Source organism: Scyliorhinus canicula, chromosome 6, assembly GCF_902713615.1.
Source record: "Scyliorhinus canicula chromosome 6, sScyCan1.1, whole genome shotgun sequence".
Classification (NCBI taxonomy): Eukaryota; Metazoa; Chordata; class Chondrichthyes; order Carcharhiniformes; family Scyliorhinidae; genus Scyliorhinus; species Scyliorhinus canicula.
Window position 1 is genome coordinate 72,998,932 of NC_052151.1, and position 27,438 is coordinate 73,026,369.

Below are 27,438 nucleotides of genomic sequence, written 5' to 3' on the forward strand. Positions count from 1 at the left end.
TTTGTAGAACATTGAGGGCAAAGATGTAGGTGCAGGAGATGACCTCAAGAAGGCAGAACCTGCGAAAAGTGGGCCTGCCTGAAGGAGTGGAAGGTGTGAGTGCCACAAAGTACATATATCGAAGATGCTGGCGGGGATGTTGGTGAAAGGGGAGCTAGATAAGGCCCCTGAAGTGGACTGAGCGCATATGTATAGGGCTGGGGAGCCACTGCTGGCAGTGATCGTGAGACTCCACAAATGTATGGAGAAAGTGAAGATTTTACATTGGGCCAGGGAGATGTGTACCAGCAATTGGGAGGGGATGAAGGTCCGAATTTATCAGGGTATCGGAGCAGAGTTGGCGAAGCAGCGTGCAGGGTTCAACAAGGCCTAGGCGGTGCTGTACTGGTGGCGGATCAGGTTTGGGATGCTCTACCCAGCAAAATTATAGGTCACATTCGGAGGCCACGAGTATTACTTCGAGACCCCAGAAGCGGCGGAAGACTTCATGAAGGAGCGTCAAGGAGCATAAACAGGTGGAGAAACGAGTGGACAATGCTTCGGGTGCTAGCACTTCATAATATTTGGGAGCATATTTGGTGAGGTAGGGATTGGGGGATTTTCATTCCCTCATGTTTGGAGGGGGACCTTTTTTTTGGGAGGTGTGTTACTGTTTACTGTTGGGATGGGAAGGGGTTGTAGGGGTGAAAGGGTTACGTGGGGATGGATGTTTCCATGCCCCCCCTCTAGTTTTATGGGACTGTTTGAGTTTCACATTTGTTTGTTTGCTTTTGGATGAGGCAGCCTGGAGTTCAGGAGAAGTATTTGTTTGGGTGGAGAAGGCTGAGGTCAGCAGGGAGCCCTCTTCCTTGAGGTGAGGACTGGGGGGGGTGGGGTGGGGGTGGTCTTTCTGCTGTAGTTGCACCTCCGTGTGAAGGACCAGGATAGGTTAAGAAAGGAGTGGGTCGGGCAGGTTTTCCACTCGGGGTTTGATTCAAATAGAGTGCAATGGCAATTCTAATGAGCAAAGAAATGGGATTTGAGAGTGTAAAGGCGGCGAGGGATCCGGGTGGGAGGTAAGAGATTGTGAGGGGGGTATTGGAAGGGGCACCAGTGGTGTTGGTAAATGTGTATGTCCCAAATTGGGATGATGTGGGTTTATGAGGGGGTTGCTGGCAGCGAACCCGGATGTGGCCACGCACCAGTTGATCATGGGAGGAGATTTCAACAGTGCCATAGAGACGAGGGTGGATAGGTCAAGCCCTAGGTCGATGGGTAGGGTGCGAATGGCAAGGGAGCTGGGGGGATTTATGGTGTATGATGCACTATCAATTTCGACGAGACGAGAGTAGAGTAATCGAGGCTTTATTACGCAGAGATGTGGAGCCTCTGGCAGCTGCTGCCGAAATGGCTGCAGTCAGAGAGCACACACATTTATACTCCGCCTACTGGGCGGAGCCAGCAGGCAGGGATCTACCCCCGTACCTGTAGTACAGGTGCCTGACCATCATACCCTTGTACGCAGTATATAATACAACAGTGGTGACTACCACATTCACCCCCTGTTAAAAAAAAGAGTCCAGCGGGGTGGTGGAAACTATTTACATGCAGTTTATTAAAAAATATAGAAAGAGTCTACAATTTTAGACGGTCAGGAGCCTTGATCTGTCGTTGCGAGCACCGCAAGTGTGGTGTTGATGCAGGCGTTGGTTCGGTTGTCGGTGACTGCGGGAGCGTGTCGGCCTCATCTTCATCCACGGATGGGACCATGGGGAGGGTGGATCGTCCTGGAGCGGGGGCTGTGGCGGGGTGCGCCGGGGGAAGGGAGGGTGGTGCTGGGGAAGGGAGGGTGGTGCTGGGGCGGGGGGGTGGGGTGAGTATGCGGGGACCCAGCTGGTACCAGGTCCGGGAGGGAGACAGTGTCTTGGCGGCCGTCAGGGAATGCTATGTAGGCGTACTGCGGGTTCCCATGGGGTAGCTGTACCCTCTCAACCAACTGGTCTGCCTTGTGCAGCCGCACGTGCTTACGAAGGAGAACGGGTCCTGGAGCCACCAGCCATGCTGGGAGCGAAACCCCGGAGGTGGACTTCCTAGGGAAGGCAAAGAGACGTTCATGGGGAGTTTCGTTAGTCGCAGTACACAGGAGCGATCGGATGGAGTGGAGCGCGTCAGGGAGGACCTCCTGCCAGCGGGAGTGTGGTGAATCACAATCTAGTAATTCACACTGTTATATTGTATGTGTTGTGTTCTTGTAAGCTCGGTATACGAGCAGTTGCGCGGCTCTGCCCATAGGGGAGATGAGGAGTTTGTACTGGGCTCCAGCCTTGGCTCCACCCATGGTTCCACCCATGGTTCCGCCCATGGTTCCTCCCACTAACCAGAAGTATAAAGCTTTGCAGTCGTGAGCCTGCCTGCCAGTTCATCTCGTCGCTGGCAGGCTCTGTTATAAGACTATTAAAACCACTGTTCACTTCCAACCACGTGTCTTGTGAATTGATGGTCACATCAGGGAGGCCGGGAGATTTCTGGACCGTAGGGCCAGCTGAACTGCCTTCCAGACTGTCCCATTCTCCCGCTCCACCTGCCCGTTTCCCCGCGTGTTGTAGCTGGTCGACCTGCTCGAGGTAATACCCCTGTTGAGCAGGTACTGGCGCAGCTCATCTCTCATAAATGAGGATCCCCGGTCGCTGTGGATGTAGGCAGGGAAACCGAACAGAGCGAAGATGGTGTTGAGGGCTTTAATGACGACGGCAGACGTCATGTCGGGGCATGGGATGGCGAAGGGGAATCTCAAGTACTCGTCGATCACATTGAGAAAATATACGTTGCGGTCGGTGGAGGGGAGGGGCCCTTTGAAGTCCACGCTGAGGTGTTCAAAGGGGCGGGAGGCCTTCACCAGACGCGCACGGTCTGGCCGGTAGAAGTGCGGATTACACTCCGCGCAGACCTGGCCGTCTCTGGTGATAGCCCTGACTTCCTCTATGGAGTAGGGCAGATTGCGGACCTTTATGAAGTGATAAAAGCGGGTGACCCCTGAATGACAGAGATCGTCACGCAGGGTGAGGAGTCGGTCCACTTGTGCGCTGGCACATGTGCCTCGGGATAGGGCATCGGGGGGCTCGTTGAGCTTTCCAGGGCGATACAAAATCTCATAATTGTAGGTGGAGAGCTCGATCCTCAACCTTAAGATTTTATAATTTTTGATCTTGCCCCGCCGTGTGTTATTGAACATGAAGGCAACCAACCGTTGGTCAGTGAGGAGAGTGAATCTCCTGCCGGCCAGGTAATGCCTCCAATGTCGCACAGCTTCTATGATGGCTTGGGCCTCCTTTTCAACAGTGGAGTGCCAAATTTAGGAGGCATGGAGGGTGCGGGAAAAGAATGCCACGGGCCTGCCTGCCTGGTTGAGGGTGGCGGCAAGAGCGACGTCTGATGCATCACTCTCGACTTGGAAGGATAACGTCTTGTCGACCGCGTGTATCGCGGCCGTGGCGATGTTGGCCTTGATACGGTTGAAGGCCTGTTGAGCCTCGGCCATCAGTGGGAAAACGGTGGAGTGAATGAGTGGGCGGGTCTTGTCCACATAGTTTGGGACCCACTGGGCATAGTACGAGAAGAACCCCAGGCATCATTTGAGGGCCTTGGGGGGTGAGGGGGGGGGGGGTGGAGCTCCATGAGGGGGAGCTTGCAATCGGGGTGAGGCCCTGGAACTCCGTTCTGGACCACATAGTCGAGGATGGCTAATCAGTCCGTGCTGAACACACACTTCTCCTTGTGGGTTAGGTTAATGAGTTTGGCGGTGATGAGGAATTTGGAATGGTTAGCGGCGTGGTCCTGCTGGTCACGGCCGCAGATGGTGACGTTGTCCAGGTACGGGAAAGTGGCCCGCAGTCCGTACCGGTCAACCATTCGGTCCATCTCCCGTTGGAAGACCGAGACCCTGTTAGTGACTCCGAAGGGAACCCTAAGGAAATGATAGAGGCGGCCGCCTGCTTCAAATGTGGTGTACTGGCGATCTGCCTTGCGAATGGGGAGTAGATGCTGCATGGAGAGGAGGTCCCTGGCATAGATCTTGTTGGTCTGCTGCGTGTAGTTCTCCCTCACTAGCACCATGGCCTCAGCGTATGTCAGCGCATCCCGGATGAGCGGAAAGATTTCTGAGCTCAGCCGCAAGTAGAGAATCTGGACCTTCTGTGCCTTTGAGGGTGGTTCAGTCGCAGATCCTATATATGCCTCGAAGCAAGCTAGCCAATATGCGAAGGCTGACTTGGCATTGTCTGCTTGAGGATGCAGCTGCAGGCGATCAGGCTTGATGCGGAATCCATAGTTTTAAAATCTCTGCGTAATAAATTGATGCACTATCAATTACGACGAGATGAGAGTAAAGAGTAATCGGGGCTTTATTACGCAGAGATGTGGAGTCTCCCGCAGGGATGAACTGAAGGAGGTAACTATCAGTAGAGGAATTGTGGTGGGGAAATGGGTGGGATTGAAGGCTGATAACCCCCAAGGCCTGATACATCCCAGAGTACTTAAGGAAGTGGTTCCAGAAATAGTAAAGCACTGGTGGCCGTCTTCCAGGATTCTATAAACTCAAGAACAGTTCCTACAGATTGGATGATCAATAATGTAACTCCACCATTTAAAGAGGGGGTGTGGAAGTGGATTACATTTATTGTCTTGTTTTAACCTTGCTGTCTGTACGTAATATTAAGGTTCTGAAATATATCTGTGATCATCAAGTAAAAAGATGTTAAAGGGTTGAGGGAATGAAATGAGAACAGGTCTCTATCTGTTAGTGCAGAGACAGCAAAGATGAGTGTGTAAAACCTTGTCAACTGAGACAATGGGCATTGGAATGTGAAAGAGCTGACTCAGGAGCATGAGAGGGAAGGAGATAAGGAAGTTGGACCTGATGGACGGATAGGATAAGAAAACCGTTAGCAGCAGCAGTATTAGTGAACCGTGCTAATGATTATGTCATAGTAACCACACTACCTCGAGGATAATAATTCCATATAAGTACATGTTCTGGATCCTTGCCAAATCATTGGTGTATCTAGGAATTTAAGGGGACCACCTCTAAGCTGTGATTGTATAACGGGACAGTCCGTACTCTGGGACTTTGGCACTTCTCGAAGGTGGTTCCCCGACTACTTAGAGATTTGTCCCGGCCGTGAATAAACGAATATTCGTTACCAACGTGTTCAGATGTTTTACTTCTGGACTGACGAACGGCTATGTGAAAGCGCAATTCACAGGGGGTTAAGAAAAAACAGGGAATTAAAGACCAGTAATGCGACGTCAATAGTGGGGGAAATTCTAGAACCCATTATCAAAGATTTTATAGCAGAGCACTTGGAAAACAGTGGCAGGATCGGACAGAGTCAGCATGGGTTTATGAAAGGGGAAATCATGCTTGACAAATCTACTGGAATTCTTCGAGGAATTAACTAGTAAAGTTGATGAGGAGGAGCCAGTGGATGTGGTTTATTTTAACCTTCAGAAGGCTTTTGACAAAGCAAATCTCATTCGGCGTAGTGTATTGAGATTAATAGAAAACCTGTTGACAGACAGGAAACAAAGAGGAGTTCTTCTTGAATTGCTGCAATCCATGTGGTGTAGGTACACCAACAGTGCTGTTAGGGTGGGAGTTCCAGGATTTTTACCCAGCGACACTGATGGAACAGGATGGTGAGTGGCTTGGAAGGGAACTTCTAGATGGTGGTGTTCCCATGTGTCCTCGAATGCACTGGTTGTGGCTTTTGAAAGGTGCTGCCTCAGAAGACATTGTGAGTTTCTGCAGTGCATCGTTAATATGATATCTATTGCTGCCAGTGTGTACCGATGATGGAAGCAGTGAATGTTTGTAGATGGGGCGCAAGCTACTCTGTCCTGGGTGGTGTCAAGCTTATTCAGTGATGTTGGAGCTGTCCATATCCAAGCAAGTGGAGAGGATTCCATCACATTCCTGACTTGTGCCTTGCAGATGATGGACAGTTCTTGGGAGTCAAGAGGTGGGTTACTTGCCTCAGGATTCCAAGTCTCAGAACTACTTTTGTAGCCACAGTATTCATATGGCTAGCGTAAGTGTGTTTAAATTTACAAAGCTGCTGACTGTAATTACTGGGCAGCCAAGGGCCAAAGTCTTTGGGTATTTTTCTAAGAACTATGTTAATTCAATTGTGTTGCAACTCTGGATCAAGGGAAGGTGAGGGCAGCACGGTGGCACAGCGGTTAGCATTGCTGCCTCAGGTTTGATCCCGGCTCTGGGTCACTGTCCGTGTGGAGTTTGCACGTTCTTCCCGTGTTTGCGTGGGTTTCACCCCCACAATCCAAAGATGTGCAGGGTAGGTGGATTGGCCACGCTAAATTGTCCCTTAATTGGAAAAAAATGAATTGGGTACTCTAAATTTATTTTTTAAATGGAGGTTGGAATTGACCATGCCCTCACCCAGGGTGTTGTAATATTAGTCTAATTCAGTTTCTGGTAAAGTTTCATAATTTGCTGCAATAGAGAATGGGAAATCAAATCCTGAACAAGTTACCCTTGCAGAGTTTCCACGTTCAGCATACTCAAGACTTGTGAGGTGCATACAAGTCTAAAATTCTGAAACTGTTTACTTGCACTATATTAGAATTTAAAATATAAATCCTTCAACATGCTATTTTTCTATTTGCTGTAATTTTTATTTGGCAATGTAGAAAATGATAGGTTAATAATGGCTGAGTCAGTGTACTATCAAAGAACACAACTGGTCAACAATTCAGAAACCCTGCGAGTCCTAGGTACGTTACCAAACTCTCAGCATTAGCTCAAAACCTTTAGGATTACTTCTCAAATTTACAGTTACTTCAGGATATCCACTTGGCACCAATTTCCAGCAGTAATTCTTTATACTACAGTAATGAACAGCCAATTCAGCTCATAATTAGGGGTGAAAACATCTGCAACAAATCCCTGTACAATTTACAGTGACAAATTGAACAGCTAATTATTGGGTGTGGAGTCCAATTTGGCCTCAAAATGGCAGAAAGCTAAAGAAGTGCTCACAGGAATGCCTCCCACTCAAACTGCTACTGTAGCAGAAACAGTACATCAGCTAAAACAAAGAGACTTACATAGCTTTACAAATTACTTGCATCCAAAATAGAATGGGAAAATAAACAAGAGGAAATTTCACTTGAGTCCAGTTTCTTTGTCTCCATCACCCTGTTCAACAGATATCACCATGATTTGTAGGAAGGTTAATAACTTTCCCTGCTTACCAGCCAACATTCATCCCTAAATCAACAGCATCACAATAAATTATCTCATCATTGACCTCAGTGTTATGTGGGATATTGCTGTGTAATTTGACAGTCAGGTTTGCCTGCAAAACAAATGACAGCGGGACAATGAATTACTATGAGGTCCTTTTGGGGTTTTAAAAAAATATTTATTTGGGATTGTGATTAATTTTGGACAGGCTCCTCCATTTATTGCTTGCTCCCAGAGGCCGAGAGGTACTGCTGGGCTGTCTCAATGAATGACTGTAACCAGTGTTGTTATGGTGGCTCCACAAGTAAAATCCATTCATTGTATTTGATTATTTTTTCTTTTTAACAAAAGAATCAGCCACAGTCAATAGAAACATAGAAAATAGAAGAGGAGGCCATTTGGCCCTTCAAGCCTGCTCAGCCATTCACTATCATCAAGTTCAATACCCTGATCACACCTTCTCCCCATATCCCTTTAGCCCCAAGAGCTTTATCTAATTCCTTCTTGAAATTACACAACGTTTTGGCCTCAACTACTTACTACAGTAACAGATTCCACAAATTCAACACTCTGGATGAAGAACTTTCTCCTCACCCCAGTCCTAAAAGGTTTACTTACCCCTTATCCTCAAACTAAGACCCCTATGATATGTTCTAGTACTGTGACAATGTTTGAGTCGGGTGTACCAAAGAACATCTAGTTCCAGACTAGTCAAATTTATTACATAACGAACTGTGGGTTGGAAATTAATACTAACAAACTGGAACAATCACAAACACAACTAACCACGACAACTTCTCCTCCAGACTCCCCCTATGTTTCAGTGTCACATGGTATAACTTGCCTGCAACCTAGCGCTCGGAGGTCAAATATATTTACATGTACAATTGCTTATGCCCATCACTACACCCTAGTTCTGGACTCCCCCGCCACTGGGAACATTCTTTCCAAATCTATCCTGTATAATCCTGTTAGAATTTTATAAGTTTCTATGAGATTCCCTCACACTCTTCGAAACTCAAATGAATATAATCCTAACCGACTTAATCTCTCCTCATATGACAGTCCCACCATCCCAGGAATCGGCCTGGTAAACCTTTGCTGCACTCCCTTCATAGCCAGAACATCCTTCCTCAGATAAGGACACCAAAACTGCAAACAATACTCCAGGTGTGGCCTCCTCACCAATGCCCTATACAATTGCAGTGAAACATCTCTATTCCTTTACTCAAATCCTCTTGCTATGAAGGCCAACGTACCATTTGCCTTCTTTACTGCCTGCTATATCTGCGCATTAACTTTCAGCGACTGATGCACGAGGACAACAACATTACGCTGAGAATCCACCTCTCTCAATTTGCACCCATTCAAATAATAATCTGCCTTTCTATTTTTGCTAACGAAGCAGATAACCTCACATTTATCCACATTATACTGCATATGCCATGCATGTGCTCACTCACTCAGCAGTGTCCAACTCCCGCTGAAGCATCTCTCCATCCTCCTCAGAGCTCACCCTCCCACCCAACTTTGTGTCATCTTCAAATTTGGAGATCATAATCCCTGCGGTGCCCACTAATCACGGACTGATCAGAAAAAGACCCATTTATTCCAAATATTTGCTTCCTGTCTGCTAACCAGCTTTTTAACTATCTCAAGAGACTACCCGTAATCCTATACGTTTTAACTTTACATATTAATCTGCTATGTGAGACCTTGTTGAAAGCCTTCTGAAAGTCTAAATGAACCACATCCTCTTGTTCTCCCTGGTCAACTCTACTAGTTGTAATAATCTTTTAATAATCTTTATTGTCACAAGCAGGCTTCAATGACGTTACTGCGAAAATCCCCAAGTCGCCACATTCCGGCACCTGTTCAGGTTACACTGAAGGAAAATTCAGAATATCCAATTCACCTAACAGAACATCTTTCGGGACTTTTGGAAGGAAACTGGAGCACCCGGAGGAAACCCATGCAATTCTAGTAGATTTGTCAAGCATGATTTTCCTTTCATAAATCCATGCTGACTTTGTCTGATTACATCACTGTTTTCCAAATGCTTTGCTATGAAATCCTCAATAATGGACTCCAGCAACTTCCCTACTACCAATGTTCCCCGTTTTCGCTCTACTTCCCTTTTTGAATAGCGGAGTACATTCGCTACCCTCCAATATGTAGGAGGCAAAAAGTCCAAGGAATTTTGGAAAATGACCACCAATGGATTTGTAGGGTCTCTGCAGCAACAGTTTGGAAACCTGCAGTTAATACGCTTCTCTTCACTGTTTAGTTGATGTAGCCATCAATTATTTATGTTTGAATCAATATTATGCCATCAAATTATATATAAACTGATATACTCGTGTTTCTGTCCTTGTTTAATGTAGAATGCAGGAGCTTTTAGTTAGTGAGAAACAAGTAATTAAACTAAGAAACTGGTGTATTCTCAACCAATGGTGGAATCATGAGATTCGAAACAACCAACTTCATTTTTTTTTAAGTCCCATTTTACAAGGATTGGATAGGAAACGTGGCACAGAATTACTAAGCCATTCAGCCCAAATAGTCCATGCTCCACTCAAGCCTCCTATCTTTCCTCATCTAAATCTTGCACCGTAACCCTCTATTCCCTTCTCCTTCATATGCTTGATTAGGTTCCCCTTAAATTTACTTGAATGTTTGCAGATTCAATTTCAAAGTTTCTATTGTCCATTACATGCATAGCTCAAACAATCTCAGGTAGCCACCGGCAAAGCTACTGAACAATTCTTGGTTTGATCTATGTGCTTGCTCATGAAAGGATAACACAGAAGCGAGGTTTAGTTACTAGTTCGTACAATACCATCGATTTGCATTTCCAAATTCCCATCGAGAGATGTTCTGCTTTAGAACAATCTGGGGAAAGGGACAGTACACAAAAAGAACAAATATAAAATTATGGTGAGAAATATCTGCCCAAAGACATTCAGAAGCCCTAGTTGAGAATATAGACCTAGCTTTGGGGTGGGGTTGGTATCAGATAAAAAGAGAAGGACCTTTGCCAACAGAAAATTTGGAACTCCCTCCCAACAGCATTGTGGGAATACCTTTACCATGCTAACTGAACCCATTGACCCCTACCGCTATCCTCACAAACTAGGAGGCCAGATATGTGGATCTCCAGCCCACTACCCTTTCCCAATCTACTCCAAGGTTAGTTTATAACAAACATTTATAGCACTTGTTAAGAGAATTCACATGAGTAATTGGTGGTTGTTAGCCGCACCCAACTAGCTGCCTTCACCAGCTCTACTCTTAGTGATAATTTCCCAATAGGAATGTCAAATTTTCAGAAATATATCTTAGTTCACATGCAACATGAAAATAAGAAAAGAGAGAAAGGGCATCAAAACCTATTTCTTTATATCATGTCTGCCTCGGCAGAAAATTTATTTTGGGAAAATGAAATAAGACTTTTAAATATTTCATTTATGTAGCAAACCAATTAGAATTTATAATCTGCCTCAGACGTTGCCATCATTTATTAATCATTCAAACCACCTGGGCTGCCGAAGTCACGCTCAGGTTATCATTTGTTCACCTGCTTGCAATGTTCAATATTTTGCAGTAAATTTTTTCATACAACATCAACTACAACAGTATTAACAATCCACACAAAAGAAAAATTAAACATGGGCTGACTCAATGGACGTGGGCAAACGTTGTGCCTCAGGTTTGATACATCTGGAGCTTGCAGACTGGTAGATATCTGGGAAGGATTTGGTAGCATTGAAGTTTATTGCTGTGATAATCAACATAGCTAAACAAAGAACCCTCTCCATAAACGATGTATGGATTAGTAACTTTGCTTGACGTAGAGATACATTTTCTCAAGTTCTTGTCTGCTTCCAGCAGTGTGAAAATATTCATCATACATCATAGAATTTACACAGTGTAGAAGGAGGCTATTCAGCCCATCGAGTATGCACCAGCCCTTAGAAAGAGCACTCCACTTAAGCCCATGCCTCCACCCCATCCCCATAACCCCGTAACCCCACCTAACCTTTTGGACACTAAGAGGCAATTTAGCATGGTCAATCCATCTAACCTGCACATCTTTGGGCTGTGGGAGGAAACCGGAGCACCCAGAGGAAACCCACGCAGACACAATGAGAAAATGCAAACTTCACACAGTCACGCGAGGCCGGAATTGAACCAGAGACCCTGAAGCTGTGAGGCAGCAGTGCTAATCACCGTCACCGTTCCGCCAAATGCCAGTTTGGACTTCTATTCCTTCCAGTAACAGAAACGTTCCTAATTTTGCTGTTTTAACTTCCTTTTACTTCATAGATTTTAATTTTGAAAGAATACGACACACCATTAGAAAGGTGATCATCCAAAGCCAGTCCACATGGAAGAAAGGGAAAGAAGGGGATTTAAAAATGAAAACTAGGTGGCATCTATAGTCTTCAACTTCAATGCAATAACTTGGAATTTAAAGAAAAAAATTACCGTACCAATTTACTGCTTTTAAAGATGTTGACTCGTGGCTGGAGTAGTTTCAAGAGTACCAGTTGCCCTCTGGACCCTTGTCCAAGGCATCACTGGTCAAATATGATGCTTGGTATTGGGAGACAGCTTCTTTTGATTTTGGAGGTATCATGGTAGAATTGGCTTCTTTCCAAACCTGATCTCCACTCATTCAGGCTTCTTGTGGGGTGGCTGGAGAAAGAATAGGGGCACTGCCACTTTTCTCCTTCATAACTCAGCAGCCCCTACTGCTACACTGGCTTACAGCAAATCTGTCCTCATTGCTCAGCATCAGTAAAGACATTGCAGAAACCTCTAAACCAGTGTTTTTTTTATAGCAGAAAGAAGCTCAGTTAAAAATGAAAAGCTTTTGTACATGCAAGGTGGGGAAAAAACTGTTTATTGGTAAAGAAGACCAACCTAGTAACTAATGCAATGTCCTTATTTATTTGATTCAGAAGATTTAAGACTAGAATTGTTGACTTTAAAATAGCAGTGTCATTCTAGCATCTACTCGAGCATTAATCAAGTATTTCATGAAAAAAATCTTGATGTCTCCGCTAAAATAGACGAGAGGGGAAATTATGATGAATGTGTTACAACTGTAATAGCATCTGACTCCAAATCTCAGTCTTTAACTTTAGTGCCAATATGTTGGTCAGAGGATTTTAATCTTTATGACAAATTTTATCTAAATTGAAGACGTCTTCGAAATTCAGGTTTCCCACACAGAAGATTACCTGGTTCACTGGAGGTTTGCGGGATACATGGGAATCGATGGTGGAGCAACTGCTACTGGGTCCTTTCACCTATCTCCTCAGCATGGAATGGTTGGAATATGATATGGATGTTAAATAAAAGATTAAATGAAGATCTGCAGATCCTCAAAAGGTTTAATTCTTAAGAAACTGTAAGATAACAAATCTTAACAGTTCCATGACATCTGGATTTTCTGTTGTGGATTTCTGAGTGTGAAAACTGTATAATTTTGTTAGAACCTGTATAATACCTGATTAATATAGACCAAAATCCTTTGAATGGAGGAAGCAGAAATACATCAAATATGACCATCCTGTTCCAAAATCATTACCATTTTGCAAAGTATATAGTTTGTGGTGAAATATTTGCTTTTAAAAAAGCTGAAGATTACAATGCTGGTCTCAATTTAGGAACAAGCAACAGAATAAAATGTAAAAGGAATAACCTTACGGAGGAAGAAACTGGAAGGTAACAAAAAAAAGTCAGGCTCCCATGTGTTATAGAATTGAGATCTGTAAACTATGGAGAGGTCCCAGACTTGAACCGTGATTGCGCTAAGTCAGCTAGGTGGACATGGAACAGGACAGCAGTAGCACATTACTTCTCGTCCATCCTAGTCGAGAATTCAGAGGCAAAGAATACAAACACATACTCCTATCTTGTGCAGGATTTCTCCCAACCAGAATGTAGATGACTTTTGTAAAAAGGTACCTGTGCAGATATAGAATGGACAAAATCTGATTCAGCTCTGATGGCCCACACATCCATCAAATATACTCAAATGTTCAAGCTGATAGGTGAAAATCATCAACATGGGCAAAGTGCCAGAGGGCTGCCTGTGTCCATGAAACCACAGGTTAATAAGTCAACTCCTTCAAAAGATAATGGAAAGTAGAAAACTGAACTTTAAGCCACTAGTAAATTTTAACAGCTTTTTTCCCAGTGCCTTGATGGTTTTATCTCACCACACCAGCATATGGCCAAACAATTAAATATGTGCTAAACTGTTCCGTACTGTGCCCCTTGCTTATGTGCCAATTGGTAGTTACTCCCCTTTTGGTTGTTGCAGTACTATGCTTCAAGCTAATTTATACGCCATGTTCTACAGGTTAGGCAAAAACTCTTAAAAGGGCAGGAATTAAATATTTTTAAATGCAATAAAGTCCTACAGAGCAACACAACTAGAGTAGCGCAAGTCATTTTACTGTAGCTGTTCTGTCTCTAATGAAAAATCTTCCAAGATTAAAAAAAAAATGTTTTGGAATTTATTTCTGATATTGGATAGATCTGGAAATGATCAACCAGGTTGGGATGTAAACAGGATAAGGAAATATTGGATGGCATTCGTTTTAGCGTCAGAGCACCCAAACTCTTTCTAAAATGCAAGCTCCTTTCGGACATGCATCTCAGTGGCACAGCATATTAGCAGACAAATTCACTGTACCAAGGAGTGGAAAGAACAATGATTACATATCTAGGATTTTCTACATGATGGATTGCCATGTATTGGATAAACAATCTAATCAAGTGTTGGATCACAGCCAAGGTAAGCTGATTAGAGGAGTGATCACCTTGGCTATCTTTACACAACTTGCAGAAGCCAGTTACTCAGCAAAAATAAACTGCTTGAATTTAGAGGGTGGAGAGGAAAAGAAATACAGTAAAATCTATTTCTTCGCAACAATATTATTTCCCCCTCTATCCACTGGAAGGTGCTGGCAGGCTGTTTGGATCTCACTCAGGCAGCCATTCTAAACATGTGAGCTTAGGCAGTGTCAACAGACTGATGACTTGTGGAAAGCATCGTAGCTTGGCCTGTATAGCGGGCGGAGGTAGGCAATCAAAGGGTCATGTTCAATTTCTGTTGTGCGATTATGACCATTTTTTCATGATCTTACATGTGAATATATTAATTGCAAGAAGTGTCTATTACCCTTTAGTCTCAAAATATTCAGCCCCTCCCCACGTCTGACAAATTGGTTGCTTTCTGGTACCTAGGAGTACATAGGAATGTTCACAATGAGAATTAGTGTACTACTCAACAGTGGTGCATGATGCAGTCTCACTGGGTTAGAACCCCTCCTCATCCAACATTCATTTGTGTAGTTCAGGACTGGTTAATCAGCAGCTGGAATAAGCAATTTCCTCTTTCCTAATCTGAGGCATCAAAGCCAACAACCCAGCTGAGTTAGCATCCCTATTGCTAACTCAGCAGAGAACAGCTAAAGGAGAACAGCAGAGGGTAATCAGTTCTGTATGCCTCAGCTACTCATTGGATAAACATGACCTAGCTCAGTGGGGACATTAAGCAATTTGACTCTTTCTTGGACACAGATTATAGGCTGGAAATTGACCACAATTTTTTTCATGTGTAGTTTTAAGAGTTAATGGAAAACATTTCTCTCATTTGAGATGTCCTCTCATCTGCTCATCGGAAGGAATAAAAGGGAGAAACCAAAGGGAGAAGGGGTGCGAGCACACAACTGCCAGGAGCGGGAAAAGACAGGATTGGATTGGATTTTTTTTATTGTCACGTGTACCGAGGTACAGTTAAAAGTATTTTTCTGCGAGCAGCTCAATAGATCATTAAGTACATGAAAAGAAAAGTAAATAAAAGAAAATACATAATAGGACAACACAAGGTACACAATGTAACGACATAACACCGGCATCGGGTGAAGCATACAGGGGTGTAGTGTTAATGAGGGCAGTACATAAGGGGGTCGTTTAGGAGTCTGGTAACAGCGAGGAAGAAGCTGCTTTTGAGTCTGTTCGTGCGTGTTCTCAGACTTTTGTATCACCTTCCCGATGGAGGGAGACCACCAGACCTGCGGCCCCATGCCATGGCAGAGCCGAGGGCCACGGCCATGGTCAGTGGTCCGGAGGAAAGAGAGGTCGCTGAGGTGGAGTTCAGCCATGGGAGAGGAAGTGAGACCCCACTTAGATGCTACTCCCCATAACATGCGTGTCATCACCACTCCCACACCATCTCTTCCCCCCCCTCACAAAACCACCCTCACCCCCACCACACGCTTGGGTATTCCTACATCCACCTGCTGGAATGGGCCGACTATATGTGTGCACCAGAAGCACCTTCGCTAACATGCTCTAATCATGCGTCTTGTCTTGCAGGACCTGTGGAGATGGGATGGGTCCATCTGATGCACCCCGCCCCCAGCTAGTGCCACAGCTGGAGCCCCCCATGAGCCACGCAATGATGGGAGAAGCTCAGACAGCAGCCTTCCGCCCGAGACCCAGGACACCATAGAGCTCGGGTTGGAGGATGAAGCTAACCATCACGGCTAACTCCAACACCGTCCACTATCCTAGAGACACCCACCTCGGTTGGGCATGTTAGTGAAGAGGTTTCTGGGACACTACCTGGTGCGCGCCACACAGTTGTCCTGGTACAGCGGGTGGAGGTAGGAACACCGGAGCAGGAGGACGGCTGGAGGGCAGGCCAATCCCAGGGACTAGCTGCCATCCAAATGGGTCTCGAGTTTCTGGAACAGACAGTCCCATCTATAGTGGAGATGCATTCACAGACCCAGGGGCTACATGAGAGGTTGTCGGCGAGCATCCAGCACCTGCAGGTGAAGTTGGAGGAGTCCAACGGCGTACAGCAGCAGGAGGTGGTGCCGACTATGCGTGCCATGCAGGTCAAAACCGCAAGGTTGGCATCTGCGGTGGAAGTATTGGGTAGGGTGACGGTTTTGGCTATGGATCAGCATCTCCAAGGATCAGCATGTCCAAGGCCTGGGACATTCTGTGCAGTCCCTGGCCGAGGCCCAGGACAGGGTTGTTGCCTCACAGGTAAACATGTCCCAGAGCCACTTGGAAATCACAGCAGCGCTCCAGAGCGTGGCCAGTCACAGCAGGCCATGTATGGGAACGTCTGCAGCATTGCCCAGGCATGGCCGACATGACGCAGACTCAGAGAGAGGTGGCTGAGTCCCAGAGGGAGATGGAGCAGTCAATAAAAGCAAATTACTGTGGATGCTGGAATCTGAAACGAAAGCTTTGAGCTTTGACAAAGAGTTATCGGACTCAAAACGTTAGCTCTTTTCTCTCCCTACAGATGCTACCAGACTTGCTGAGATTTTCCAGCATTTTCCCTTTCGAGATGGAGCAGTCACTGGCTGATGTGACACAAACCCAGAAGGTGGTGGTACAGTCGCAGCGTGAAGTGGCGCAGTTCCAGATGGAGATGATCCACTCCCTGTGCTTCATGGCCACAAATGTGTGGACCCTGGTCAAGACCAGAGCCAGCAGTGCCAGGGGAACCTCAGGGGCTAGCTCACCTCTCATCCCTATCTCGTGGAGTAGCCTGGGGGCCATCGGGCACCCCAAGGGAGGAGGAGGTGATGGGGCCTGGGATGGTGACTCCTGCAGGGAAGGTGCCGGAACATCGCCGCACCTCAGACTCTCCTCTTTCCCTCCCCCTGGTCAGTGGGTGCACAGAAAGATGGCCGGTGCAATAGTGGTCCATGCTTTGATGCAGCCCCTGTCCCACCGGGGGTCACTCCAGCCATTCCGCCAGATCCCCCCCGGCAACCCGCTCCCCTGGCCCTGGCAGGGCCAGCATCGCTCCTCTCCCTGTCCTACCTTCTCTCGCTCTCCCTCTGCAGCCACACCGGTTTCAAGATTTTAAAAAGTGAACCGTGCCCTCGGAAACCCGGCCCATCGGAGGCGGAGAATCACGGAGGCCCCGGAGAATACAGGGTCGGGCCCGCTAATGATATGCAAACGGTGTCTACTGCATGTGCGGAGTGAAACGATTTGATGCCACTTGAGGTGGCGGCAAATTGTGATTTGGGCATCAAATCGGCACCAGCCGCGATTTTAGCGTAGGAAGCTATTCTCTGCCCAATCACGTTTCCCAATTTTGCCGTCAGCCAAAGGTGAACTCCGCACCCCCCACCCCCGATCCTTGATAATAATGCAGAGCTGGGTAAAATAGGCGAAGCCCCAATGGAAGAAATTCAGCAAAAGTGGGAGGAGGAACGAGATGGGGAGATGCGGGAGGGGATTATTAACAAGGCTCTAGGCAGAATTAATGCTTCTTCGTCATGCGGAAGATTAAGCCTAATACAATTAAAGGTGGTGCACAGGGACTGCCAGTGGAGGCCATGAAGTGAGTGGTCGCACATTTGTTAGCTCCCGCGCATGGTGGTTTTTTCAGACCTTTTCCAGGTTAACAGGCGGATGTGAGGCAGAAAAAAGGTACAGGAGAGGGAGCAGAAGAGATTGATCCTCTGGTGTATGGAGCTGAGGGCCAAAACCGGTCAAAAAAGAGGGAATCAGTCGGTTGGAACTTGTGCGCACCTGCGACGCAAGTGGAGATGTTGGAGGGGCAGGGAGCGGCCCTGCTGGCTCAGTGGTCGACGGACCAGCTGGTTAGCTTCCTGAACAAGACGTTCAGCCAGCAATGTAAGAAGAGTCTGGAGGACCTGGTCCGGGTAATGGATTCGAAGCTGGCGACCCAGGGTCAGGCGATCCGGAAGATGGAGGTGGTGGGGGAACACGAGGAGCAGATCGCCTCAATGGCAGCGGAAATGGGGCAGATGCGGGACCAGCAGAGGCGGCTCCAGGAAAAGGTTGAAGACCTTTAGAACCAGTCACGGAGACAGACATAAGGATTGTGGGCCTGCCAGAGGGAAGTGAAGGAGCCGATGCTGGTGCGTGTATGCGGGGAAGATGCTGGAGAAGCTGTTAGGAGAGGATGTATTTGCTCGGCCTTTGGAGGTGGACCGAGCGCAGAGGGTGCTAATGAGGAAGCCCCAGTGGAACAAACCGCCGAGGGCAATGGTGGTGTGGCTGAACCTGTTCCTGCACAAGGAGCAAATTATGAGGTGGGCCAGGCAGACAAAGTGCTGCACCTGGGAGGGCATGAAATCCGAGTGTACCAGAACCTGGGTGCAGAGCTGGCCAAGAGAGCGTGTGCGAGCTACAACAAGGTCAAGGCAGCTCTCGACAAGAAGGGGGTGAAGTTTGGGTTATTGTACCCGGCACGTTTAGAACATAGAATATAGAACATAGAACAGTACAGCACAGAACAGGCCCTTCGGCCCTCAATGTTGTGCCGAGCCATGATCACCCTACTCAAACCCACGTATCCACACTATACCCATAACCCAACAATCCCCCCTTAACCTTACTTTTATTTGGACACTACGGGCAATTTAGCATGGCCAATCCACCTAAACCGCACATCTTTGGACTGTGGGAGGAAACCGGAGCACCCGGAGGAAACCCACGCACACAGGGGGAGGACGTGCAGACTCCACACAGACAGTGACCCAGCCGGGAATCGAACCTGGGACCCTGGAGCTGTGAAGCATTTATGCTAACCACCATGCTACCCTATGAAGGCTGGGAACTATACTTTGGATCGGCGAGGAGGCAGTGGAATTTGTCAGGAGAAGGTTGACTTTCAACTTTGGTGGAGATGTTGTGAAGCTCCTGTTAACTTGTGTTTGGGGCCATTTCTCTTTCGGCTTTAAATTTGCTCTTTGTTCTTTGTTAGGTGATGGCGGGTCGTTCTCTTTGTTTGGGCTTGGGAGGGGCTGTTTTTGTTTGTTTGCACTAATATTCAAGCGGGAGGGTAAATTAGTGAGGGGTAGGATACTATGCACCATGGGCGGGGGCTGGCAGGCTAGCTGGATGGGCTAGTTCACGGAAGCGCAGTGGGGAGTGAGTGGAAGGTAAGTGCGTACTGCTGACAGGGTTAGGGCAAGTATAAGTGGAAGAGAACCGATGACGGTGAGCACCCTAGGGCGGGCCAGGGGAGTTGCAGGGCAAGGGCCGTAGGAGAGCTCAAGAGGGTTAATCGGCAGGAGGGAGGGAGGCAGGGTGCCCCCACCGACCAGGCTCGTCATGTGGAACGTCCGAGGATTGAATGGGCCAGTCAAAAGGGCCCTTGTGTTCGTACACTTCAGTGACGCGAGGCGGATGTGGCCATGCTAAGAGAGACTCACCCGAGGGTAAGGGATCAGATTAGGCTGAGGAAGGGATAGGTTGGGCAAGTATTTCATTTAGGATTGGACTTTAAAACAAAGGGGATGGCGATTTTGGTCAATAAGCAGGTGGCATTCGAGGTAGGAAATATAGTGCCTGACTCTGGGGCGAAGGTATATTATGGTATGTGGGAAACTGAGGGGATGCCAGCGGTGAACATCTATGCCCCGAACTGGGACAGTGTAGAATTTATGAGGCAGGTGTTGGGGAGGATTCCGGACCCGAGCTCTCATCGCCTGATTATATGGGGAGGGGGGACTTTAATACGGTCCTGAATCAGAGACTGGACCAGTCGAGCTCGAGGTGGGGGAAAGTGTCGGGCACAGCCAAAGAGCTTTGGGGGTTCATGGAGCACATGGTGGGGGGTGGGTCCATGGAGATTTGGGAGGCCGAGGGTGAAATAATTTTTGTTTTACTCCCATGTGCACAAGGTGTACTCCTGAATAGATTTCTTTGTGTTGGATAAGACATTGTTGGCAAGGGTGGTGGATGTGGAATATTTGGCAATGGTGGTGTCGGACCATGTCCCGCACTACGTGGATTTACGAGTGAACAAAGGGGGCCCAGCGCCCGCTGTGGAGGCTGGATGTGGGACTGTTAGAGGAGGAGGAGGTGTGTAAGAGGGTGAGGAAGACCATCCGGGGGTTATGTTGAGATTAATGTTACAGGGGAGGTGTTGGCAGGTATGGTTTGGGAGATACTGAAAGCAGTGGTCAGGAAGGAGTTTATGGGCAGCATGGTGGCCTAGTGGTTAGCAGAGCTGCCTCACGGCACTGAGGTCCCAGGTTCGATCCCGGCTCTGGGTCACTGTCCGTGTGGAGTTTGCACATTCTCCCAGTGTCTGCGTGGGTTTCACCCCCACAACCCAAAAATGTGTAGAGTAGGTACATTGGCCATGCTAAATTGCCCCTTAATTGGAAAAAATAATTGGGTAATCTAAATTTATTTTAAAAAAGGAAGGAGTTTATCTTGATTTGGGCGCATAGGGAGAAGGCAGACCGGGTGAAGATAGAAGGGCTAGTGTAAGAAATCCTGTAGGTGGACAGGAGACATGCAGAGGCCCCGGAGGAAGGGCTGCTGAAGGAACGTCAGAGGTTGCAAATGAAATTGGGGCTGTTATCCACGGGTAAGGCTGTAGGGCAGTTGAGAAGGGTGAGAGGGGCAGTATGCGAGTAATGGAAGAAAGCGAGCAGGATGTTAGCATACCTAGTTGAGGAAGCAAGAGGCGGTGAGAGAGATTGGGAAAGTGAAGGACGCAGGGGGAAAATGGTCTTGGACCGGGTGGGAGTGAATAGGGTGTTCAGTGAGTTTTATAGCAAATTGTATGAATCGGAATCCCCAGCCAGGGGGGGGGGAAATGAGGCGGTTTCTGGGAGGGTTGGAGTTCCCGAAGGTTGATGAGGAGCTGGTGGGGAGCCTGGGGACCCCAATTGGGCTCGTAGAAGCAGTAGAGGGGCTGGGGGCGATGTAATCAGGCAAGGTCCCAGGACCGGATGGGTACCCGGTGGAATTTTACAAGTAGTTCTCAGGGGTGTTGGGACCAGTGTTGGTAAGGGCCTTCAGTGAAGCAAAGGAGTTGGGAGTGCTCCCCCCGATATAGTCACAGGCGCCGATATTCCTCATTTTAAAGTAGGATAAGATCCGTAAAACTGTGGTCAGACAGACCGATCTCCATTAAATGTGGATGCCAAGCTACTGGCGAAGATTCTGGCCACAAGGATCAAAGACTGCATCACTGGGGTAATAGGGAAGGACCAGACGGGGTTCATTAAGGGGCGGTATTTGGCAACCGACATTAGGAGTTTGCTTTATGTAATTATGATGCCTCCAGAGGTTGAGGTGGTGGTGGCCATGGATGCACAGAAAGTCTTTGATTGGGTGGAGTGAGAATACTTATGGGAGGTCCTGGGATGGTTTGGGTAGGGATTGGTGGACTGGATCCGGTTGCTATACCAGGCACTGGTGGCGAGTGTGTGGACAAATCAGGTGAGATCAGACTATTTCAGGTTACACCGGGGGACGAGGCAGTGATGTCCACTTCCTCCACTGTTTACGCTTTGGTTATAGAACCATTGCCAATGGCACTAAGAACATCAAGGGTCTGACGGGGGGGTGAAGCACAGGATCTTTCGGGGGGTGGAGCACAGGGTCCCTCTTTACGCGGACAATTTATTTCTGTGCATATCGGGCCCACTGGGGGGGGGGATTTGTGGGATTATGGGGATATTAAAGGAATTCGGTCGGTTCTCGGGATACAAATTGAATATGGGCAAGAGTGAGATCTTTGCGATCCAGGCGAGGGGGCAGGAAAAATGATTGGGTGAGATGCCGTTCAAGTTGGTGGGAGGGAGCTTTTAATATTTGGATATCAGGTGGCGTGGGAGTGGGAGCAGCTGCATAAACTGAATTTGGGTCGGCTGGTGGAACAGATGAGGGGGTACTTTCGGAGGTGGGATATGCTACCACTGTCATTGGTGGGGTGGGTTCAGACAGTTAAAATGACGGTCCTCCCGGTGTTTTTGTTTGTTTTCCAGAGCCTTCCGATTTTTATCCCCAAGGTGTTCTTTAAAAAAGTGAATGCATGATCTTGGGATTTGTTTGGGCGGGTAAAACCCCGCAAGTGAAGGTGGTGCTGCTGGAGCGGGGGCGTGGGGGAGGGGGTGGGGGCTGGCTCTCCCGAATTTCATTAATTACTACTGGACTGCGAATATTGCGCTGGTCAGGAAGTGGGTAGTGGGGGAGGGGTCGGTGTGGGAGCAGGTGGAGGTGGCGTCACGTAAGGAAATGAGTTTGGGGCACTGTTAATAACACTTCTGCCGTTCTCACCAGCTCGGTACTCCACAAGCCTGATCGTCGTGGCAATCCTGAGGATGTGGGGACAGTGGAGGCAGCACTGGGGTTGGAGGGGGCATCTGTGTGGGCACCAATATGTGATAATCAACGGTTCGCCCCGTGGGCACAGGATGGGAGGTTTCGGAGGTGGCAGCAGGTGGGGATTGAGACTTTTGGGGATTTGTTTATTGATGAGGATGAGGGTTTTCCGAGCTTGGAGGAGTTGTTTTGAGTTGCCAGGTGGGAATGGGCTCCAGTATTTGCAAGTGAGGGATTTTGTGCAGATGCAGGTTTCAACCTTCCCACACCTGCCACACCAGGGACTGAAGATAAGGTGGTGAAGAGAACAGGAGTAGGAGAGGGGAAGGTCTCAGAGATCTATTTTTTTTTTTTTTTAAATAATTTTTATTGAATTTTTCAAAATACAAACATTTTAACCCCCCCTACATTTACATTTAAATTATAACAACACAAAGTCAAACCCCCCTACTTAACAAGAAAGAGAAAAAGAATCCCCCCCCCCCCCCCTACCCGCGCATCCCCCCCCCCCCCCCCCCCGCCGGCGAACCGACAGTCAGACCAACTTATCATTTCTAGCAGCGTCCTCGGGCAGGCCTTGCCCGTGCCACCGCCGCTACCGTACTTCCTTCGTCGTTTTCCCCCCTCCCCCCCCCCCCCCTCCCCCCCTCCCGCCCTCCCCTCCCCTCCCGGGTTGTTGCTGTCATGGCCTCAGTTTCTATCTCTGATCCAAGAGGTCTAGGAAGGGTTGCCATCGCCTGGAAAACCCCTGCACCGACCCTCTCAGGGCGAATTTGATCCTTTCCAATTGGATAAAGTTTGCCATGTCGTTTAACCAGGTGTTAACACTCGGAGGCCTTTCGTCCCTCCACTGAATCAGGATCCTCCTCCGAGCCACCAAGGACGCAAAGGCTAATATTCCAGCCTCCCTCGCCTCCTGTACCCCCGGTTCCACCCCAACCCCGAAGATCGCAAGTCCCCATCCTGGCTTGACCCTGGACCCCACCACTCTCGACACCGTCCCTGCCACCCCCTTCCAGAACTCCTCCAGTGCCGGACATGCCCAAAACATATGTGCATGATTCGCAGGGCTTCCCGAACATCTAATACACCTGTCTTCACCCCCGAAAAACCGACTCATCCTTGTCCCCGTCATGTGGGCTCTATGCAGTACCTTAAATTGAATGAGACTTAGTCGCGCACATGACGACGACGAGTTAACCCTCTCCAGGGCGTCTGCCCATGTCCCGTCCTCTATCTGTTCCCCCAGCTCTAACTCCCACTTATCTTTCAGCTCCTCTACTGGTACCTCCTCCACCTCCTGCATAATCTTATAGATGTCCGAGATCTTCCCCTCCCCGACCCAGACCCCTGATAGCACCCTATCACTCACCCCCCTGTCGGGGAGCGCGGGGAACCCCGCTACCTGTCGTCTGGCAAATGCCTTCACTTGGAGGTACCTGAACGTGTTCCCCGGGGGGAGCCCAAATTTCTCCTCCAGCTCTCCCAGGCTCGCAAACCTCCCCTCTATAAACAAGTCCCTCAGTTGTCTAATACCCGCCCTCTGCCAGCTCTGGAATCCCCCTCCTGTGTTTCCCGGCGCAAATCTGTGGTTCCCTCTTAGTGGTGCCCCTATCAGACCTCCCACTTCCCCCCTGTGTCGCCTCCACTGCCCCCAGATCTTGAGGGTGGCCGCCACCACCGGGCTCGTGGTATACCTCGTGGGAGGGAGCGGCCATGGTGCCGTTACCAGTGCCCCTAAGCTTATGTTGCCGCAGGACGCCCTCTCCATGCGCTTCCAGGCTGCCCCCTCCCCTTCCATCATCCACTTTCGTACCATCGATGTATTTGCCGCCCAGTAATATCCTGAAAGGTTGGGTAACGCCAGCCCTCCACTATCCCTACTCCGCTCCAAAAAGACCCTTCTAACTCTCGGGGTGCCATGTGCCCACACATACCCCATGATACTACTCGTTACCTTCTTGAAAAAGGCCCTGGGGAGGAAGATGGGCAGACACTGGAACAAAAACAAGAACCTCGGGAGGACCGTCATTTTAACTGACTGCACCCTCCCTGCTAGCGACAGCGGCACCATGTCCCACCTCTTAAACTCCTCCTCCATCTGCTCCACCAGTCTGGAAAAGTTCAACTTGTGTAGGGTCCCCCAGTTCTTTGCCACCTGCACCCCCAAATACCTAAAACTTTTAACTGCTCTTTTGAAGGGGAGCCTCCCAATTCCCTCCCCTTGGTCTCCCGGGTGTATTACAAAGACCTCACTTTTCCCCAGATTTAATTTATATCCCGAAAAGTCCCCGAACTCCGCTAGTATCCCCATTACCTCCGGCATTCCCCCCTCCGGGTCTGCCACATACAACAACAAATCATCCGCATAGAGCGAGACCCGATGTTCCTCCCCTCCCCTTGTCAGTCCTCTCCACCCCCCTGAACCCCTCAGTGCCATCGCCAACGGCTCAATCGCTAATGCAAAGAGTAAGGGAGATAGGGGACATCCCTGCCTGGTACCTCGATGGAGCCCAAAATATTCTGACCTCCTCCCGTTTGTTACCACACTTGCCATCGGAGCTGAATAGAGCAGTTTTACCCACTTGATAAATCCCTCCCCAAACCCAAACCTTTCCAACGTCTCCCACAAGTATTCCCACTCCACCCTGTCAAATGCCTTCTCCGCGTCCAGCGCTACCACTATCTCCGCCTCCCCTTCCACTGCTGGCATCATAATCACATTTAACAATCTCCGAACATTTGTGTTAAGTTGGCGTCCCTTCACGAACCCCGTCTGGTCTTCATGGACTACCCCTGGCACACAGTCCTCTATCCTGGTTGCCAGGACCTTTGCTAACAGCTTGGCATCTACATTTAAGAGGGAGATAGGCCTGTAGGACCCGCACTGGACCGGGTCCTTGTCCCGCTTCAAAATCAAGGAGATCAGGGCCTGCGACATTGTTGGAGGCAGAACCCCCCCCTCGCGCGCCTCATTGAAGGCTCGCACCAGCACTGGGCCCACCAAGTCCACAAATTTCCTGTAAAACTCCACCGGGAACCCATCCGGCCCCGGCGCCTTCCCCGCCTGCATCTGGCCTATCCCTTTAATTAGCTCCTGCAGCTCTATCGGCGCCCCCAACCCTTCCACCAGCTCCTCCTGTACCTTTGGGAACCCCAATTTGTCGAGAAAGTTCTTCATTCCCCCTCTCCTCTTCGGCGGTTCAGACCTATACAATTCCCTATAGAAGTCCCTAAAGACCCTATTCACCTCTTGCCCCTTCTGCACTACATCCCCACCCCTCTCTCTCACTCCCCCAATCTCTCTGGCTGCATCTCGCTTACGAAGCTGGTGTGCCAGCATCCTGCTCGCCTTTTCCCCGTACTCATACGCCGCACCCTGCGCCCTTCTCCACTGCATTTCCGCCTTCCTAGTGGTCAGTAGGTCGAACCTGGCCTGCAAGCTACGCCGCTCCCTTAATAGCCCCTCCTCTGGCGCCGCCGCATATTTCCTATCTACTTCTAGGAGCTCCCCCACCAGCCTCTCCCTTTCCTGCCTCTCCTTCCTCTCTCTGTGTGCCCTTATGGAGATCAGCTCTCCTCTAATCACTGCTTTCAAGGCCTCCCAGACCGTCCCCACCTGCACCTCACCTGTGTCATTCGTACCCAGATAGTTCTCAATGCCCGTTCTCACCCTTCTGCACACCTCTTCGTCCGCCAACAGCCCTACATCCAGGCGCCACAACGGGCGTTGGTCCCGCGCCTCCCCCATGTCCACGTCCACCCAATGTGGTGCATGGTCCGATATCGCAATGGCCGAGTACTCCGTGTCCTGCACTCTCGGTATCAGCCCCCTGTTCAATACGAAAAAATCGATCCTAGAGTACACTCTGTGGACGTGGGAGAAAAAAGAATACTCCCTCGCCCTAGGCCTACCAAATCTCCATGGGTCTACCCCTCCCATCTGCTCCATGAACCCCCTTAACACCTCTGCCGCTGCCGGCCTCCTATTCGTCCTGGAACTCGATCTATCCAGCCCAGGGTCTAACACCGTATTAAAGTCCCCTCCCATGATCAGGCCCCCTGCCTCCAGTCCCGGGATGAGGCCCAGCAGGCGCCTCATAAAACCCGCGTCGTCCCAGTTCGGGGCATACACATTTACCAGTACCACACTCTCTCCCTGCAGCCTACCCCTCACCATCACGTACCTGCCCTCCTTGTCTGCCACCACCTCTGCCGCCACAAACGACACTCTCTTTCCCACCAAAATCGCCACCCCCCGGTTCTTGATATCCAAGCCTGAGTGGAACACCTGTCCCACCCACCCCCTTCTCAGGCGGACCTGATCTGCTACCCTCAAATGAGTCTCCTGCAGCATTGCTACATCAGCCTTCAGTCCCTTCAGGTGTGAGAAGACCCTTGATCTTTTGACCGGCCCATTCAGCCCCCTTACGTTCCACGTGATCAATCGGGTCGCAGAGCGACCCGTCCCTACTCCCTGTCGATTAGCCATGTCTTGTCCCTTGCTCGCCCCGGGTCATCCCTTCTTTTCTGACCCGCTTCCCATAGCGATGGCCCCCCCCCCCCCCCACCCCCCCCGGCTCTCCCCTTCTCGTCCCTGGTCTTTCTAGCAGCAACCCGGTGTCCCCCCCCAGTCCCCTCCCCTTCCCCCCCCCCCCCCCCCCCCCGGCTAGGACCCCTCCTAGCCGCGATGTACCCCACATCGTACTCCCGAGAGTCAGCTGGTCTCCGCTGACCCGGCTGCTCCTGCCACATTCCGACTCCTCCCGGTTCACCCCATCTGCGCCCGTGAAAGATCCCCTTAAAACCCCCGAGAAAGACCCGCATAATCAACCCGCTCCCCCCCGTCCCGTCTCCCCAACTTAACGCTATAAATACAAATACCCAATGGCAACTACATACATAAATACTTAACTACATACTTAAATAACAAAATAATTAACTAACTATCAACTAACCGCGTGCCCAACCATCACCCTCCATCAAACAGTATAAATAACCGCAGATAACCATAACCCGAAAAGAAAAAAAAGAACCAAAAAACC

General features: G+C 49.0%; 1 protein-coding gene across 1 annotated transcript in view; it reads right to left on the reverse strand.

Moving 5' to 3' along the window:
- me1 (malic enzyme 1, NADP(+)-dependent, cytosolic) overlaps window positions 1–27,438 on the reverse strand; it is a 795,738-nt gene that overhangs the window by 484,634 nt on the left and 283,666 nt on the right. Inside the window, 1 exon segment of the mRNA XM_038799481.1 lies at window positions 25,197–25,204. Coding sequence (XP_038655409.1) covers window positions 25,197–25,204 — 8 coding nt within the window.